The sequence below is a fragment of the Periplaneta americana genome, chromosome 14 (genome assembly GCF_040183065.1).
Source record: "Periplaneta americana isolate PAMFEO1 chromosome 14, P.americana_PAMFEO1_priV1, whole genome shotgun sequence".
In the NCBI taxonomy this organism is placed as follows: domain Eukaryota; kingdom Metazoa; phylum Arthropoda; class Insecta; order Blattodea; family Blattidae; genus Periplaneta; species Periplaneta americana.
In genome coordinates, this window is record NC_091130.1 from 155,274,268 (window position 1) to 155,291,151 (window position 16,884).

The 16,884-nt window shown below is 35.7% G+C and overlaps 1 protein-coding gene across 2 annotated transcripts in view; it reads right to left on the reverse strand.

Annotated features, from left to right (window-relative positions):
* Nucleotides 1-1,787: 1,787 nt before the first annotated feature.
* Nucleotides 1,788-16,884, reverse strand: part of Pez (protein tyrosine phosphatase non-receptor pez) — a 58,768-nt gene continuing 43,671 nt past the window's right edge. The window contains exons 22-24 of one of the 2 annotated variants that reach the window (XR_011336005.1): nt 15,996-16,159; nt 11,705-12,201; nt 1,788-11,672 (exon numbers count right to left, since the gene is read on the reverse strand). Coding sequence is in view for 1 of the 2 variants with exons in the window: in XM_069846407.1 (XP_069702508.1) it covers nt 12,073-12,201; nt 15,996-16,159 (293 nt within the window). In the remaining variant the exon portion in view is untranslated. Of the gene's footprint in view, nt 12,202-15,995; nt 16,160-16,884 lie in introns of both variants that reach the window. The other variant, XM_069846407.1, reaches the window with a different exon arrangement.

The following is a 16,884-nucleotide window of genomic DNA, read 5'->3' on the forward strand; positions in this document are numbered from 1 at the left end:
TTCCTTTGTCGTAGTGATGGTCTTCCCACCAATATCTTATTTTGGCTTACTGCTGATATGTGACACGTACAGTATACTGCATTGAAATTAAATAAAGTAAAGAAAAGGAACTGTAGAGGGTGGAAGTGGGTGGACAATTCCTTTTCTTTACATTTCATTTACGGTACAGAACTGTCGTGAACTTAAAAAAAAAAAAACTGCCACATTCTTTTATACAAAATAACTTCGGGGGAGAAAACAGAATTATCCTGGAAATACAAAATCATTATCAGACACTCTATATATATTTTGTCGTATCCCTCTACAATCGATTGCCTTATTGTTTTTATCATGTTTTCTACTTCGTTTACATTAAAAAATATAAACCCTATTTCCCCACGTATTTTGCACACCTTATTTTAACGATTATTTTGGAATTTGTTTTTGCTCCACACATGCCGCCAACATTAAGTACAGTTATGAGATCTGTTTTCCGTTAAATATTGATTTTACTGCTTTTAATAGGTAGCTGGGCAGTTGGCATCACAACATGAAATTTTATCAAGGGCACATCGATCAACTATCAGTTGATTACCTACTATGATCTCATTAATTACACTATTAAATACATTATGATATATACAATATATTCACTATGATTACAATACTTCTGTTAAAACTGAAATAAATGTGACAAAACTTCCATATTCTCAATCATACTAAACTATTTCCAACTAAAGATTGAAGTAGACACAAACAAAACCGAAATGTACTACTCCGCAATCGCAAGCTAGCTACCAAAGCAGCCACCAGGGCGCATTATTTTCAGCACGTGAGCACGCAGGGCAGCCACCGTCTGATATATTGCAGATATTTCAACTCATTCATTGAACTAACCCGTAAAATGCTCGCAGAGGGTTAATATTTATTATTTCTCTACTGGGAATAGTGGATTTTAATTTTCTGTAGATTCGTGATTAAATGTTATTCTTTGAAGAGTGGAGAATTTCCTTAATTCTACAGAAATTTATTTGAGGTTGACAACACTGAATCTCGCACTGTGTTATACCAGCTGTGCTGATGTGCTCTGTGAAGCTGCAAATCACCTTGGGAGGGATTTAATGCCTATTACGCATGCGCGTTGCCATAATACAAGTTACAATGATTTAACACGCAATGTCTGAAACTACTAATATAAACATGTTGTTTAAATCGTAAGAAAGTGTTCTTATAAGCATGTTTAATTCAATCGTATTCCATGTATATTATACATTTTATTATTTTAGAAGGAACTATTTCAAATATAAGAAGATGACAAGCATGAGTTTGGAGGCGTTGTGCGTCCAATAGCCAATCAGGAACCATTATGCCATGTGCATTTATTTACGTTTACTTCAATCTTTAGCTGGAAAGAGAGTAGAATAAAACCTAGATCAAGCCCTCCACTAAAAACATCCGCATATTTTACATACCCCAATTTTTCAGTGGCCAAAAAATTTAAAAGAAAATGAACAAAATACGCGAAGAAATGCGATGTCACTACTGTTTCATTAACCATTATTTGTGTAAAGAATAGTAACAAAGTAATTTTGAGAAAATAGATATTATATTATGCTATTTTTTAAAAACTTAAAATAAATTCAAATGCTGTATGAAGTAACAAACCGATGAAAAGTGAATACCAACAAAATCTGTTGATTAGTTCACAAGGAATAGCTATGTATGGTGGAAGGATACAAGGTAGTATGTCAAAAACTATTTCTCTAACATCAGGGAGGGTGGAAATGTATCAAAATCTCGAAATAAGATTTTTATAAAACCATAATACTGTCTATTTATTTCATGTCATAAAAAATAAAAATAGCGCAACAAGCTGTGAACAAAATAAAATTGGTTTATGGTTTCAGAAACAATAAGTGGGAAAGATACGAAAGTTACACAAGTTTATAAGACAGAAATAAATACCATTATCTTCAACATAAAAATGAAATATAATTTGAATATTACCAATATTTTTCACGTTACAAGTGCTTTAAAAGGAGATAATAATAATAATGGCACTGGGCTCTTGTATTGCTTAGTTTTCTGAACTCAAACTACATTGTGAGCCATGGTAGCTATCAGATCATTCATAATATCATTGAGATTACATGAGGAAACCTCTCTTATTCTGCAAATCTAGTCTTTCAGGTAAAGCTCCCTGTAAAGCAGATTTGAATAATTTCAAGGGAAAAATTGTTCCGGGGCCGGGTATCGATCCCGGGACCTCTGGTTGAACGTATCAGCACTCTCCCAACTGAGCTACCCAGGAACTGCACCCGACACCGTCTCAACTTTTCCCTTTATATCCACACAACTCGCGTGAGTTGACGAAACGCCAGAGACCCACATCGAGTGCACACAATCTCTGTGTGACTTGGAATTGTGGTTTTCTGTTAACGTACACAGTAACGTATATATTATGCAAATCTAGTCTTTCAGGTAAAGCTCCCTGTAAAGCAGATTTGAATAATTTCAAGGGAAAAATTGCTCCGGGGCCGGGTGGTGATTCGTCAGCCCACGCGAGTTGTGTGGATATAAAGGGAAAAGTTGAGACGGTGTCGGGTGGAGTTCCCGGGTAGCTCAGTTGGCAGAGTGCTGGTACGTTCAACCAGAGGTCCCGGGATCGATACCCGGCCCCGGAACAATTTTTCCCTTGAAATTACTCTCTTATTCTCTTCACAATTAATTACTGGTCACTTTCGCAGTAAAATTGTTTTTCTCATAACGAATTAATACAAATATAGTAAAATCCCTCGTATCCGGCACCCAAATAACCGGCAGTACTAAAACAACAGTACTTTTGGCTAGGCCAAAAAAAAAAAAAGTCATTCATGAGAAAAGGAAGAGTTGAACGAAGATTTGAATGATTTTCGTGGATTGCACATGCTGCATATTGTGTTTACTCTTTACATTGTTCACAGGTGAAAAGAGACAGAAAATCCCGTTATGTCCCTGGAGTAGATCAGGTAATGTAGGTAAGTTGCCGCTTGGGCCTTGCAAATAATGCACAGAGACGATATCTTTCAATTTACCACTTGAACTCACCCATTTGGAGGAGGTGTTGGATGAGTCTAAATAGAAAAGTGTGAAATTCTCTGTTCTACAGCACATAAAAGTTTCATTTGTGTGATAGATAGCATCATGGCTATTACTGCTGAGAACAAGAACATCTTCACACTGAAGCAAAAGCTTGAATTACTCGAGAAAATGGAGAGAGGAGTTAGTAGATCCAAATTAATGGACGAATATAAAGTTGGAAGTTCAACTTTATCAATCAGTCTTCTTAACGATATAAAGAAACAAGACAGTCAACTCCAGCGATCCATAAGTAACAATGAATCTACAAAAGTTGCGGAAAATCGGAAAACTGTACATCAGTCCCATTGTGAAGAATTAGATCGTGTTGAATATGAATGGTTCGCAATTAAAAGATCTGAGGGAATGTGCATTTCTGGGCTGATGCTACAAGAAAAAGCCAAGGAATTGCACCAGAAAATGAAACTGAAAGGTAAGTGTGTGGATTTTCTGTTAGGTGACTTAACATATTCAAAGAGAGACATGGAATCCGAAAACTACTGGGTGTTCATTTGAAAGTGTGTCATGACGTCACTGTTGATGAGTCAGCGATTTGAGTTTCAGCTTTTATGTCAGAGAAGTTGCCTATTATTCAAGGCGTTCAATCTGAACTTGAGAACGTGTACGGTATAACTTGAACGCCGTAGCAACAGATGGCGGTCTCTACGGTTTGTGTGCTACCATAACCTCTTTCGAACTGTGTTTTGCGCCGGCAAGTCGTACGCAGGGTATCTGTTATCATCGGTTGCGTACGGTAACTTTCCACAACACAAATCAAATGCTCCGTGTCCATGTTGACCGTCGAAGGTAATGTCAACAAATACGTAAGTAATCGTCTTAACCCTCTCCCCATATCTCGACAGTAAGAAAAAAACTCACCTCAGTACATGTTTCGAAACAGTTCACATTCCTGCCACTACCGGCGTCACCGTACGTATCAGTAAGTACTCTTCAGAATGAACGCCGTTCTTGCCAGGCAACTTTTCTGGCACGTAGGTAATACACCTCTGCGGAAGTGTAGGAAGATTGAATTCTCTAGGCTCATCGGCTAGTCACATGACGGCATACAGCGAGCCATGACACACTTTGAACTGAACACCCAGTAGATGTGTCCAGTGAACAAAGGAGTGCCAACTAAGTGTCCACAGATCAGTTTATTAATCAGTTTCAGAAAATTGTGTCTGAGAGTAATGTCAGTGCAGAACAATGCCGACAAGAGTGGTTTATTATGGAGGTGTCTTCCTACAACAACACTGGCGTGTGCAACAGAAACCTCGCCTAAGGGCTTCAAACATAACAAATATCGTTCAGTGAATGTTCGAAGTGAAAATTAGTGTATTTCTGTGTTAAGTGATGTGTTTTAATAAAGAAAATCCACACAGTTTTACGTTATTTAGTTATGATCAAGTGACTAAGAAATAAGCTTCATATGGCTGCAGTTTCAACAGGTGGCATCATAAAATACGAACAGGTAATTTGTTAAAATACATATCCAATTATCCGGCAAAATCTCGTATCCGGAACTTTTCTGGTCGCATTGGTGCTGGTTAAGAGGGGTTCTACTGTGGTATAGAAACATTTGAGTTAAATAGCATACTCAACCTAAACGTTGCGAAATTATGTTAAGAAAACTTTGGGAAATTTATTGTTGTATTACATGAAAGGTAAATACATTTTTTGATCATCTGAAGACGAAAACAGCATCTTTTTCATAACCAGAAGAAGATTCTACAATTTTGAAGAGATAACTTTACTGTGACATTTCTGACAATATAATTATACACTTACAAAAAAAAGATTTGTTTCATAAGTCCAACTCAAGTTTACATCCTTGCTGAAACCAAAGTAGTATGTAACATACAGAGCAATTTTTCTCTCTTTGTATTTTAAAAACTAAAACTTACAAGGACGAATTTGATTTTGTCCAATTAAAGAAAGAACTCACCATACCATACTCATTTGAAGACTTTATTAACAAATGCCTATATCATTTTGGGAGTTTAAATAAAAAGTAGACAATTAGATAGAGCGCTGTCTGAAGTGTATAAAGCAGGATTACTGAATGTAACTATCTCAAGCACAAAGGCGTCTGTAGAAAGTTGGTTCCTGTGCTGAAAATAATTTATAACACACTGAAGGTGTGCTAAGGGTCAGGCTTGGCAATTCTGTCGAAAGAAAGGGATGTTCTTTAGCAGTTAAGGAGTGCATGTAAGTTCTAGGATGCTGTCATCACAGAATTCAAAAAGCAAGAAAAAAGTATGAAATTTACATATCAGTACATTACCGAAGTAGAAAAGCTATCATTTCTATTACTACTGGTAGTGTGTGTATCAGGCATTACATTCGACAAGTGTTTTATTTTAATGAATCATGTTTTGTCACTTAACTGTACAGTATTTACTTCTCACCTCAATAATTCTCTCTAATTTTCTAAACAATGTCGAACACTATACCTGTTGCCACACACCACTGTTTGAAATACTGGGGGACTTTGCAAAAGTAATCCATTCTAAAAATATTCCATTTAATACTGAAAACTGTTTTGAATAAAAATGAAATTATTACTGTTGTAATAAATTAAGTTGTATATTATTTCAAAGAGAAATAAATATACTTGAATAATACGTCTTTCATAAGTCTGTGAAACATTTTAGAAATTAATCACAAATAAACTATGCAACGGATGATAATTCTTATGCCAATATAGTGAGAAACTCTCCAAGTATTTTTAAAGGAAAAACTCGCTCTCATAGTTGCCGTAGTTTGCCGTTAGGAGACAGTAGTAGCAAATATGGCGTTCAGTAAACATTAACAGTCATTCTGTGTGATGCCTCGTCCATTATAACTGTACAGCAATGATTAAGAGCAGGATTCCAGAAGGCAGCATCTATTTAAAACAGTATCAAGAAATGGTATGAGAAATTACATGAACATGTTGGAAAACTGCTGATGCCTCAGCTGAATGAAGACAGGGATAATGATTACTTCTTTCAACAAGGCAACTGTCTGGCTCACTACCACAAACACGTGCAAAGGTATCTCAATCAAAACTTGCAATAACGCATAGAATGCACAGAACAAGAAGATTACTCGTTAATGTCGTGGCCACCACGATCCCCGGATTTAATCCCGTGACTTTTTATTCTCGGAGTTTGTGAAGGATACTGTCTTTGTGCCTCTGCTCACCACTGCTGTGGCGTTGGTTGACTGTGATGTGCTGACAAGCACATGTGATTATTATGGATTATCAGTTATCACATAGATGTCTACTGTATCACCAGAGGTGGAAAGATTAAGCACATATGAAATATATAATAATATTTTTTTTTTAGTTGGTTATTTAACGATACTGCATCAACTACTGGGTTATTTAGTGTCGATGAGATTGGTGATAGCGGGATGATATTTGGCGAGATGAGGCCGAGGATTCATCATAGATTACCTTGCATTCACATTACGGGAAAAACCCAACCAGGTAATCAGCCCAAGTGGGGATCAAACCCACGCCCGAACGCAACTTCAGACTGGCAGGCAAGCGCCTTAACCAACTGAGCCACACCGGTGGCTTTCAGTATAATAAAAATTTGGTATCTGTTGCATAGTTTATTTGTGGTGAATTTATAAAATGTTTCAAGGACTTATGAAAGATGGTGTATATGCAACACTTATTATTTCAGGGCTACAGTCACGCTCAAACCTCCTGATGTTTGCAGGTGTGCGATAGCCAATACCGGCAGTGCTACGTTGCAACATATGGGCATGCAGACTCGCCGCTTAGGAAGTCTCAAAATCAAATAACAAGTGCGCTCGGAAAATTGGTATGTTGTAGGGACCCTGCATGTATATATGACGAATGTTTAATGTTTTCTGAACACACAGACACAAAAATCACATTTACCTGCAGAAGTTCCAATTTTATGAGTTAATACATTAAAATCCTTATAAGACACTGTTCAAGGGACCATGTGTAAACTGGGACCACATATTAGGCAGGTATACTAATTTTGACATATCAATCAATCAATTTAGGGCATTTCAAACCTAAGAGGTTTTTAGTCTCATTCACAATATATCGCCATTCGTCTCTGTTCTCTGCATCTTCTTGTCGTCCTCCCACTGTACAAAGATTATCATATACTTGGTCCTGCCAACGGAGACGAGGTCTACCAAGAGGTCTGTACATCTTGGAGAATAGTCGAAAGCTTTTCGTAGAAGAGAGTCTTCATCACGCCGTAGAACGTGTCCACGCCAGCATAGTCTTCGACTTTTTATTAAGGCTATTATGTCCGGATCTTTATAAATATCCCTTAGTTCCCTGTTCTTCAAAATTCTCCATGTGTATTTTCTTGAATGGGACCAAAAATCTTCCTCAAGATTTTGTTCTCAAAAGTAAAAAGGAATTTTGTTGTTTTTTTGTTCATATCCAAGTTTCACAGCAATATAGAAGAGTTGGTAGGATTATTGTTTTATAGCATCTTAATTTTGATAATCTAGAAAGGAGTTTGGAACTTATTTACAATATCTATTAGCATTTTTCTTCATTGAAATACATGATTTGCACTTCGCTTCGCTTCCCGTGTATGAGTAAAAAGTTGTCAGAGAAAGAAGAAAGGAAACCCTTAAGGGGGAGAGAGAAACAGCGGAGTGGAGATCACTCCACCTCTTTCAATATAATATGATGGAGCTATTTCAAATTAAGGGTGTCATTCAATTTATTTTATCACACTGTGCCTTTGTGTTATTTATTAACCCTAATAAAAGTAAAACTATTACAAAAACTGATATAAACTCAGCGAGTATGATTATTTACGTCTGACTCAACTAATTTTTCTATATTTTGTGACTTTTAATTTCATTCGATGCAATCTGATGATAATATTTATTATTATTATTATTATTATTATTATTATTATTATTATTATTAAGATTACTAGATGCCACGCTAAGTGGTAAAAGAAGAGCAGGAAGACCTAAACTACGATGGTTGGATGATGTTCAGGATGATCTAGTTAAAGCAGGAATTAAGAGATGGAGACGGAGAGCCCTAGAGAGGGAAGATTGGGCGGCAATTCTTAAGGAGGTCAAGGCTAAACTAAAAGGGCTGTATGACCACAGATGATGATGATGATGATGATGATGATGGATTATTATTATTATTATTATTATTACCATTATTACTATTATTATTATTATTATTATTATTATTATTTCTCAGGATAGGGACCAATGGCGGGCTTATGTGAGGGCGGCAATGAATCTCTGGGTTCCTTAAAAGCCAGTAAGTAAGTATTATTATTATTATTATTATTATTATTAAGAAGTCTTTTGCATCTCTCTCTATCAAACAAATCTCAGTTAAAGGGTCGCGCTCCACAGTTTTAAAACTACTGCCGCTGAGAGAGACGGAGAGAGTAGTTGTGACGTCGCACTCGCATGTTACTGGTGGTCGCGAAACGTCAGGAGGTTTAAGTGCGACTGTAGTTCATTTCCTTTTAAAAATCAACACTTAAATTAAAAAAGAGATTTAAATAGCTCTTAATTTTTTCTGGACTATATTACTTTCATGTAGTTGTAATACAACACAAGTCATGTACTGTCAATGTGTAAAAACTTTATCTTAAAAAAAAAAATAGTTTTAATACAGTTACTTCATAGCACAGATTCATTATAAATAAACACACTTCTTTTGAGAAATAAATATAGGCTGAAAGAAAATACTAAACTTACGATATAGCTTAAATATCTATATTGTAAGTATACACTCATACTCAAAAACTAATTGCCGCATGATCTGCCTTGCACATGAACAATATGGAAGCGTGTCTTAAGTACAAGCCGCTTTGACAGTTTGAAATACAGTACACAGGTAAATAAATATACATAAAAATTCAGTCAACACTGTAAAAGTCACTCACAATATAACAAAATGATACAATCATGAACAGCAGCAGTATTAGTCACCAACAATCCATCCATTGCTACAATACTGATTCTAAGTTTTAAAGGAATTTATTTTTTTTTAGTATATTACATATTTTAAAATTAATTTTACTGCAGTCAGAAACAATGCATGAATTTCAGTTTCACAATCGTAATCCTTGTAACAAAATACGTAACATCCATACTATAATGATAATACATTCATACCGAAAGAATTTTTTGTGCGAGATCGTGCGTATTTACTTGGTTTCCGCACAAAACCAATCCGTGGTAAGTCTAAAATTCCACATTCAGTATTCCCAACCTAACACACATAACAATTTCCCTCTTCTTACCGCTTAAGTGACATATTCATTTTACTGCTTCAGGCTTTTAACATATTATTTTTAATTATAAATTGGAAACTTACCACTGCAATTTCACCTAAATTGCACTGTTAATTATTGTTTTTAAATATTTGCAAAAATTTAGTAAACTCTACAACTCCACTAAGTTACTGCATTCGTGATGCATGTAACATTAAGGAAGGCGTTTGTTTTAAGTTCGCATTTATAGACTGGGGGGGAAAAAAAAAGACAGACGTATGTCACGGCTTGCTGGAGTATAGTAAACACAGAAAACATTTTAAAGCAACAATGTTGAAGATAGATATTTTTGTTTTGCAAATTTGCCGTCATTGAACAGGAACCAAGATGGAGATTTCATTGCAACTAATTAGAAATTCGTCTTTCAGGTATGTAATGAACGATCTTCGCACAAAATAATGTACGATACACGAGCGGTATGTTTTCTTTCAATTCTCGGAAATTAAAAAAGCTCAACTACGTTTCGCTTTTTCAAACTTTTCCTCGAACATGAAAACTTCAATATACCGCTCTTGTAACGCATATTACTATTGTTTTGAAAAGTACCATTTGATTAATCAAATAATCCTTTCACAGATGAAAAGGATGAAATTTTAATTTAAAAGTAATTAGATACCTTTCGTCTTTCAAAACGTGTTTTTAATGTTTTATTAACATGAACAGTGTTCACGGCTTATACACTGCTTGATGTAGTGGTTAGCATGCTTGACTGCAAAATTTGTGGGCCCACAATCGAATCCTGGATGGGACAAATTATCTAGTTGAGGTTTTTTCCGGGATTTTTCCTCCACTCTTCGAATAAATAGTGGGTAACTCAAACTTATTTCACAGGCATTATCATCATTAGATATGGAAAGCAGCGAAAAACTACCTTGTCTAACATAGTCTGGTAGCTGCCATATTACCAATACAATTGTTATACTGGGTGTTCATTTCAAAGTGTGTCATGACGTCACTGTTGGTGAGTCAGCGATTTGAAGCGAGTTTCAGCTTTTATGTCAGAGAAGTTGCCTATTAATCAAGGCGTTCAATCTGAACTTAAGAACGTGTACGGTATAACTTGAACATCGTAGCAACAGATGGCGGTCTGTACGGTCTGTGTGCTACCATAACCTCTTTCGAACTGTGTTTTGCGCGGCCAAGTCGTACGCAGGGTATTTGTTATCATCGGTTGTGTACAGCAACATTCCACAACACAAATCAAATGCTCCATGTCCATGTTGACTGTCGAAGTTAATGTCAACAAATACGTAAGTAATCGTCTTAACCCTCTCCACATATCCCGACAGTAAGAAAAAAACTCACCTCAGTACGTGTTTCCAAACAGTTCACATTCCTGCCACTGCAGGCGTTACCGTACGTATCGGTAAGTATTCTTCAGAATGAATGCCGTACTTGGTAGGCAACTTCTCTTGCATATAGGTATTACGCCTTTGCGGAGATGTAGGAAGATTGAATTCTCTAGGCTCATCGGCTAGCCACATGACGGCATACAGCGAGCCATGACACACTTTGAACTGAACACCCAGTAGACAAATACACAGTTGGATTGTCAACAGTCGTTCTGGTTAGGCACTTAGACAAGAAGAATAGATCACGGAAGTTTATATGCTCATGTTGTTTGGCGATACATGAACTAAATTGAAATGTCCTGTACAATTCTTTAAAATTTTCATGAAGAGAGCTACAAACCAGTTACTGTAGCAATGCAAGGACTTACATGAACTCAACATGTTAAAAACATAGCAAATCTCATTAAAATATAAAAACATTTAATAATTTATGTTACATTCAAACATAATTACGGAAGTGTAAATATTTATTGCTGTAATTCTCAGTTCTTTAAACAATCTAGCTTTATTTTGTTGAATTATATTCAACACTAACAATTATTATTTTTCACAACAAAACTGTATCATATGTAAATATGATTCTAATGGCAAGGTAATACCAATATTACGATAAAAAATATTATCTATATTCATAACACTGCCTTCAAGAATTTAATTACTCTGTAATTGACTTATTTCAGTAGTCATTAACATGCTCAAATGATGAGTATAAAGTATCAATTTCAATGTGATTCTTTATATTATTTACAGTGCATTACAAGTTTTTACATGTAGCTATATTATTATGCATCACAGTATAAAACATTATATTCAATTCATAAAAAGAGTTTGATTTAAATTTGAACCTTCTGCTTCATTAAAAAAAGAAATTAGCTGCAATTGAACTTGCTATAGCAGTGTGTTTGTTTTGGGTATTTACCTTGTAACAGTACGTTTGTTTTGGGTATTTACCTTGTAACATTAAAAAGAACTGTAATAATTCTAGATAAAAAGAAGTGTAAAGCATGAAATATAAGAACTTTGTTCAGAGCAATGTAATTTCAAAATTAAGTTCCTAATATCTTTCCTTTTAAAGTTTTGGTTCGCAAACTTTTTCTCCCATAAAGGGCACGAAACTTCAAAATAATATTACTTGACTAATTTACTGATGCAGAATGTAATTTATTGCAATAATCCCAGTTTCAATTTATTAACTGTTCTCACTCAAATCACTGCTAAATGTTACTCAAAGAGAAAACTCAGGTGACTAAATCCTTGTTTTCTTGAAAAGAGTAACAGATTTTTTCTAATTCTACTGCAGTCTCACAATTTACAGGGGATCAGATGAGGCGAGAGTGCTTTAAATAGTAGATAAGAAGACTATAAACAAACCTATACTGGGCAACAGTTTGTACCATCAACATCCTTTGGTGTCTCAGCAAAGCGACAACTCGTGGAATATCCAGTTCCTGCATGGAGAAAAATCACTTTTAACACGGAAGAAAAAAAAAATGTAGCTATTCTCTCGTATGTATTCACTTTATCAAAGCAAAGTGAAGCACTAAGAGTTACAATGACATTGAAAGAGCTGTAAATGCAGAAGACATAAGCAAAAATGAAGAAAAGAAAGTATATGAAAGTCACACAATAATACGCAATGGAAATTAACACAAACAAGAGCAATAATATGAATATATTCTGAACTCAGAATAACACAAGATTTTTTTGGAGGAGGGGAGGAATTTAAAAATTCCAAACCAGACAATATGTGAAACAAAATTCAGAGAAAGTTGGAAAATTGTTCTATTCAAATGGATGCATCCTATGAAATTTCACAGAAAGGAAAAGCTTTAATTACTAACAGAAGTAATTGTAGATTCCTATGGCCACCATGCCTTAAGTTGTGTCATGAGTAAGGGGCGTCTCTCTCGTCATTCATCGCTCAATGACATCATTAAAAGAACATTAACATCCTCAGGGGTTTCATGCATCTTAGAACCTTCTGGGATCAGCCGTTCAGACGGCAAGAGACCCGATGGTCTGACTCTAGTCCCGTGGCGTGTAGGCAAATCCTTAATTAGGGATTCCACATGTGTGGATACACTGGCCCCTTCCCATCTGTCTTCAACCTCTGACACCAGGATCTGCAGCAGAAAGTGTCGCTGTCAGTAAACGCCATAAATATAAACATCTTGCAGATAATTATATTTTTGTCCCTTTTGCGGTTGAAATGTTTTGATCATGATGTAGTGAAGCCAAAGCTCTCATCTCCACCATAGGCAGAAGTTTAGTGCAGCTTTCTGGAGACCCTCAAAGCACTCAATATCTACGTCAGCGAATTGGAATCGCCATTCAGTGTGGTAATGCTACAAGTATTCTGGCGTCCTTCCCCGAGTCCTCTTATTTAGATGAGATTTTCTTCTTTTAATTATTCAATTTATTTGTATTTTTTTTTAACAGAAGTTATTTATTTCAAATGTTAACATACAGAATATTCAGCAAGAGACGAAAGTAGAGTACAAACAACAGAAGTTAAAGTTCTGAGAACATACAAATGACTGCATAAAGAAACAGGATGAAAAAAAAACATACAGTGAGGAAAAGCTTGAATATGGTTAAACCGACAGGAAATATTAAATGGATTAAAATATGTTAAAAGAGTGAAAGGAGACAAGATCCCAAGTTAGCTTCAGAAATGAAACAAAAGTAGAAGAGATGTATTGGAAGACCAAGGACAAGTTGGATACAAGTTAAAACAGACAGAGAAAGTAAAGGGAGGAATGTTTACAGTAAGGGAAATAGAAATGCACGGGCAGAGACAGAAATTAGAATAGGATTTTCTTACAATCTCATGTTTGAATTACCGTACGTTTTCAGAAACAATGCTGTAACATAAAATAAAGAAAGTATAGCTCATTAAAACTTTTCAGGGAATCTAACATGCCTTCCAATCCTTGTAGTGACAACTGGATGCTGATTGTTCGTAATGTCAGTAATATTAGAAATAATTTCCTCACTGTCTAAGGCTCGACTCTCGGAATCAGTTCAGCAGACCATAGTACCAGTCTAGTATATACAGTCACGAAGCTCAATACTTCATAAATATGCATCCATTGATAGTTGCTAACCACCAGGATAGCTACTATCGCTGCATCACAGATCCTTTCCCTAGCAGACGATAAAATGTATTGTAATTTCAATATCGTGTTCTTGTGAAAAAAATTAACACCTTCCTTCCACCATTGAAATATGAAATACATAAGGTTTATGTATTATTTTCATAAAGTATATATTATATTTTATAAACTCACCTTCCTGGATCTTTTGGAAGAAGGATAACTCTGACCTTTTTTTCTTACAATTTACAGCACTACAAACGTCTTCTTGTTCCATATTATTTCTGTACTAAAATTGTTATACTTTAGCTTCATTCTTGCATATCATTATGAAATTCTTATCTAAAGGTATAGATGCATTCATAAATAACAGGTTTTATTCCTTTTGTTTTCGATTACTATATCTCGTTTACTAACTAAAGATACAGTCACACACCACTACTTTTGCTGCACAACTTTTCTACCGCAGCTGCAAAAGTTGCGTGTCGGGTTCACATGTAAACCAAAAGTAGTGCGCTGCACGCTACTTTTCGTGCTGTGCAACCCGAGTGCTGCAAAAGTTGCAACTGGAGGTTGCAAATCTGTTCACACACAAGGCGCTACTTTTGCAGCCGCAGTCATGCTGCAGGTTTCCATCTCCGTGTTGACTTCTCAATATACATTTTGTGGTTATGTTCGCATTAGAATGTCAGATTATGAAACCCATGCTATAGCTTACTTATCTAATATTTGCTTTTCTGTCCTAACTAGTATTCAGAAATTGACATTATTTTTATTATAAAGCTATTAAAAAACGCCTATATACTTAAATGATATCCAACAGCATATTCTCGTATCAATGTTAGCAACTCTCCTGTTTGAAACTACACTACGGAAAATTAAAAAAATGAATTATATCATCAGCAAATATATTCTGTGTTATACATTTAGTAACTGTTACAAATCATTTATTTTCATCACATCAAATATTAAAATATATCCTAACAATAAAAGTATCATTGGCACATTTGGGTGGCAACACTGGTCGCAACTGCTGCAAAAATTTTAACAAAACCAATATCAAGAATGCGGAGAATCCTGTTCACACATCGCTACTTTTAAGTTGCGCGCAGCATGAAAAAGTAGTGGGCAGCAGTTTTGGTAGCCGTTACTTTTCAGGTTGCACTGTTGTTCATGCCTCGCAGTATGAGAGTTGTGCAGTATTTTGAACTGAAGCACTGCAAAAGTAGTGAAGTGTGACTGTACCTTAAATCGTGTTACTTGAACACCTAATTAATAATAATAATAATAATAATAATAATAATAATAATAATAATAATAATAATAATACTTACTTACTTACAAATGGCTTTTAAGGAACCTGCAGGTTCACTGACGCCCTCACATAAGCTCGCCATTGCTCCCTATCCTGAGCAAGATTAATCCAATCTCTATCATCATACCCCATCTCCCTCAAATCCATTTTAATATTATCCACCCATCTACGTCTCGGCCTCCCCAAAGGTCTTTTTCCCTCCGGTCTCCCAACTAACACTCTATATGCATTTCTGGATTTGCCCTGCCCATCTCAAACGTCTGGATTTAATGTTACTAATTATGTCAGGTGAAGAATACAATGTGTGCAGTTCTGTGTTGTGTAACTTTCTCCATTCTCCTGTAACTTCAACCCGCTTAGCCCCAAATATTTTCCTAAGAACCTTATTCTCAAACACACTTAATCTCTGTTCCTCTCTCAAAGTGAGAGTCCAAGTTTCACAACCATACAGAACAACCGGTAATATAACTGTTTTATAAATTCTAACTTTCAGATTTTTTGACAGCAGACTGGATGACAAAAGTTTCTCAACCGAATGATAACAGGCATTTCCCATATTTATTCTGTGTTTAATTTCCTTCCGAGTGTCATTTATATTTGTTACTGTTGCTTGCAGATATTTGAATTTTTCCACCTCTTCGAAGGTTAAATCTCTAATTTTTATATTTCCATTTCGTACAATATTCTGGTCACGAGACATAATCATATACTTCGCCAATAATAATAATAATAATAATAATAATAATAATAATAATAATAATAATAATAATAATAATAATAATAATAGTGGTAGAGTAATATATAAATAATAGAGTAATACAGTATTTCATACCTGGTTGTGGTCCAGAGTGTAGAGCAGCAAGTCACTCAACACGGTCACTCCTGTGCGGCCCACTCCAGCTGTGCAGTGCATCAGCACAGGAGGATTGCGATTGTGACCAGCTGGGATTTCACTCACAGTGTGCTGTCTTACAGAATTCAACTCCTCCAAGAATCCTAAATAGAATTAGTGAACACAAATTCAAGTACATAACTGAGTACATGTGCAAATCAGACTTTCTTCACAATACTCCAACAACTACGTTACAAAACTTCAAAATACTATCTTCTTCCCACGTAATCAACAGTTCACAAGGCATCTACAGTAATTTAACACTCTATTGACGGAATTTTTATGAGACATGCAACTTTCGGTTAATCTCTTTAGCCTGGTATTGTATACCATGTCAAAATAGACACCAAGCATTGGGTTTTGGTAGCTGTGCTTTCAAAGACATGTCAGTTATGAATCACCAACATAACTGACCTAAGATCGCATACTCAATAACCAGCTAATCCAGTCAATTGAAACCTGTACCAATTTGAATTATATTTTCAAAATATATTTATAAGTATAGCAGCATATGAAACTTTAGGAAAACGTAGGATGGAGGATCGGTGGAGAGGAGAAAAATATCTCTGGCACTGGGATTCGAACCCGGGTTTTCAGCTCTACATGCTGACGCTCTATCCAGTAAGCCACACCACATTCCAATTCTGATGCCAGATTGAATTCTCTCAGTTTAAAGCTCAACCTCTTAGTTTCCCTTTAGTGGCCAACCCTCATGCACTGTGTCACAGATGTGTGACAGTGGCACAATGTCCAACACACTAATGTGCAGAGGTGCACTTATTAAGATTAACTAAGTGGCCAGGATCCGACGGAATGAGTGCCGTCTTAA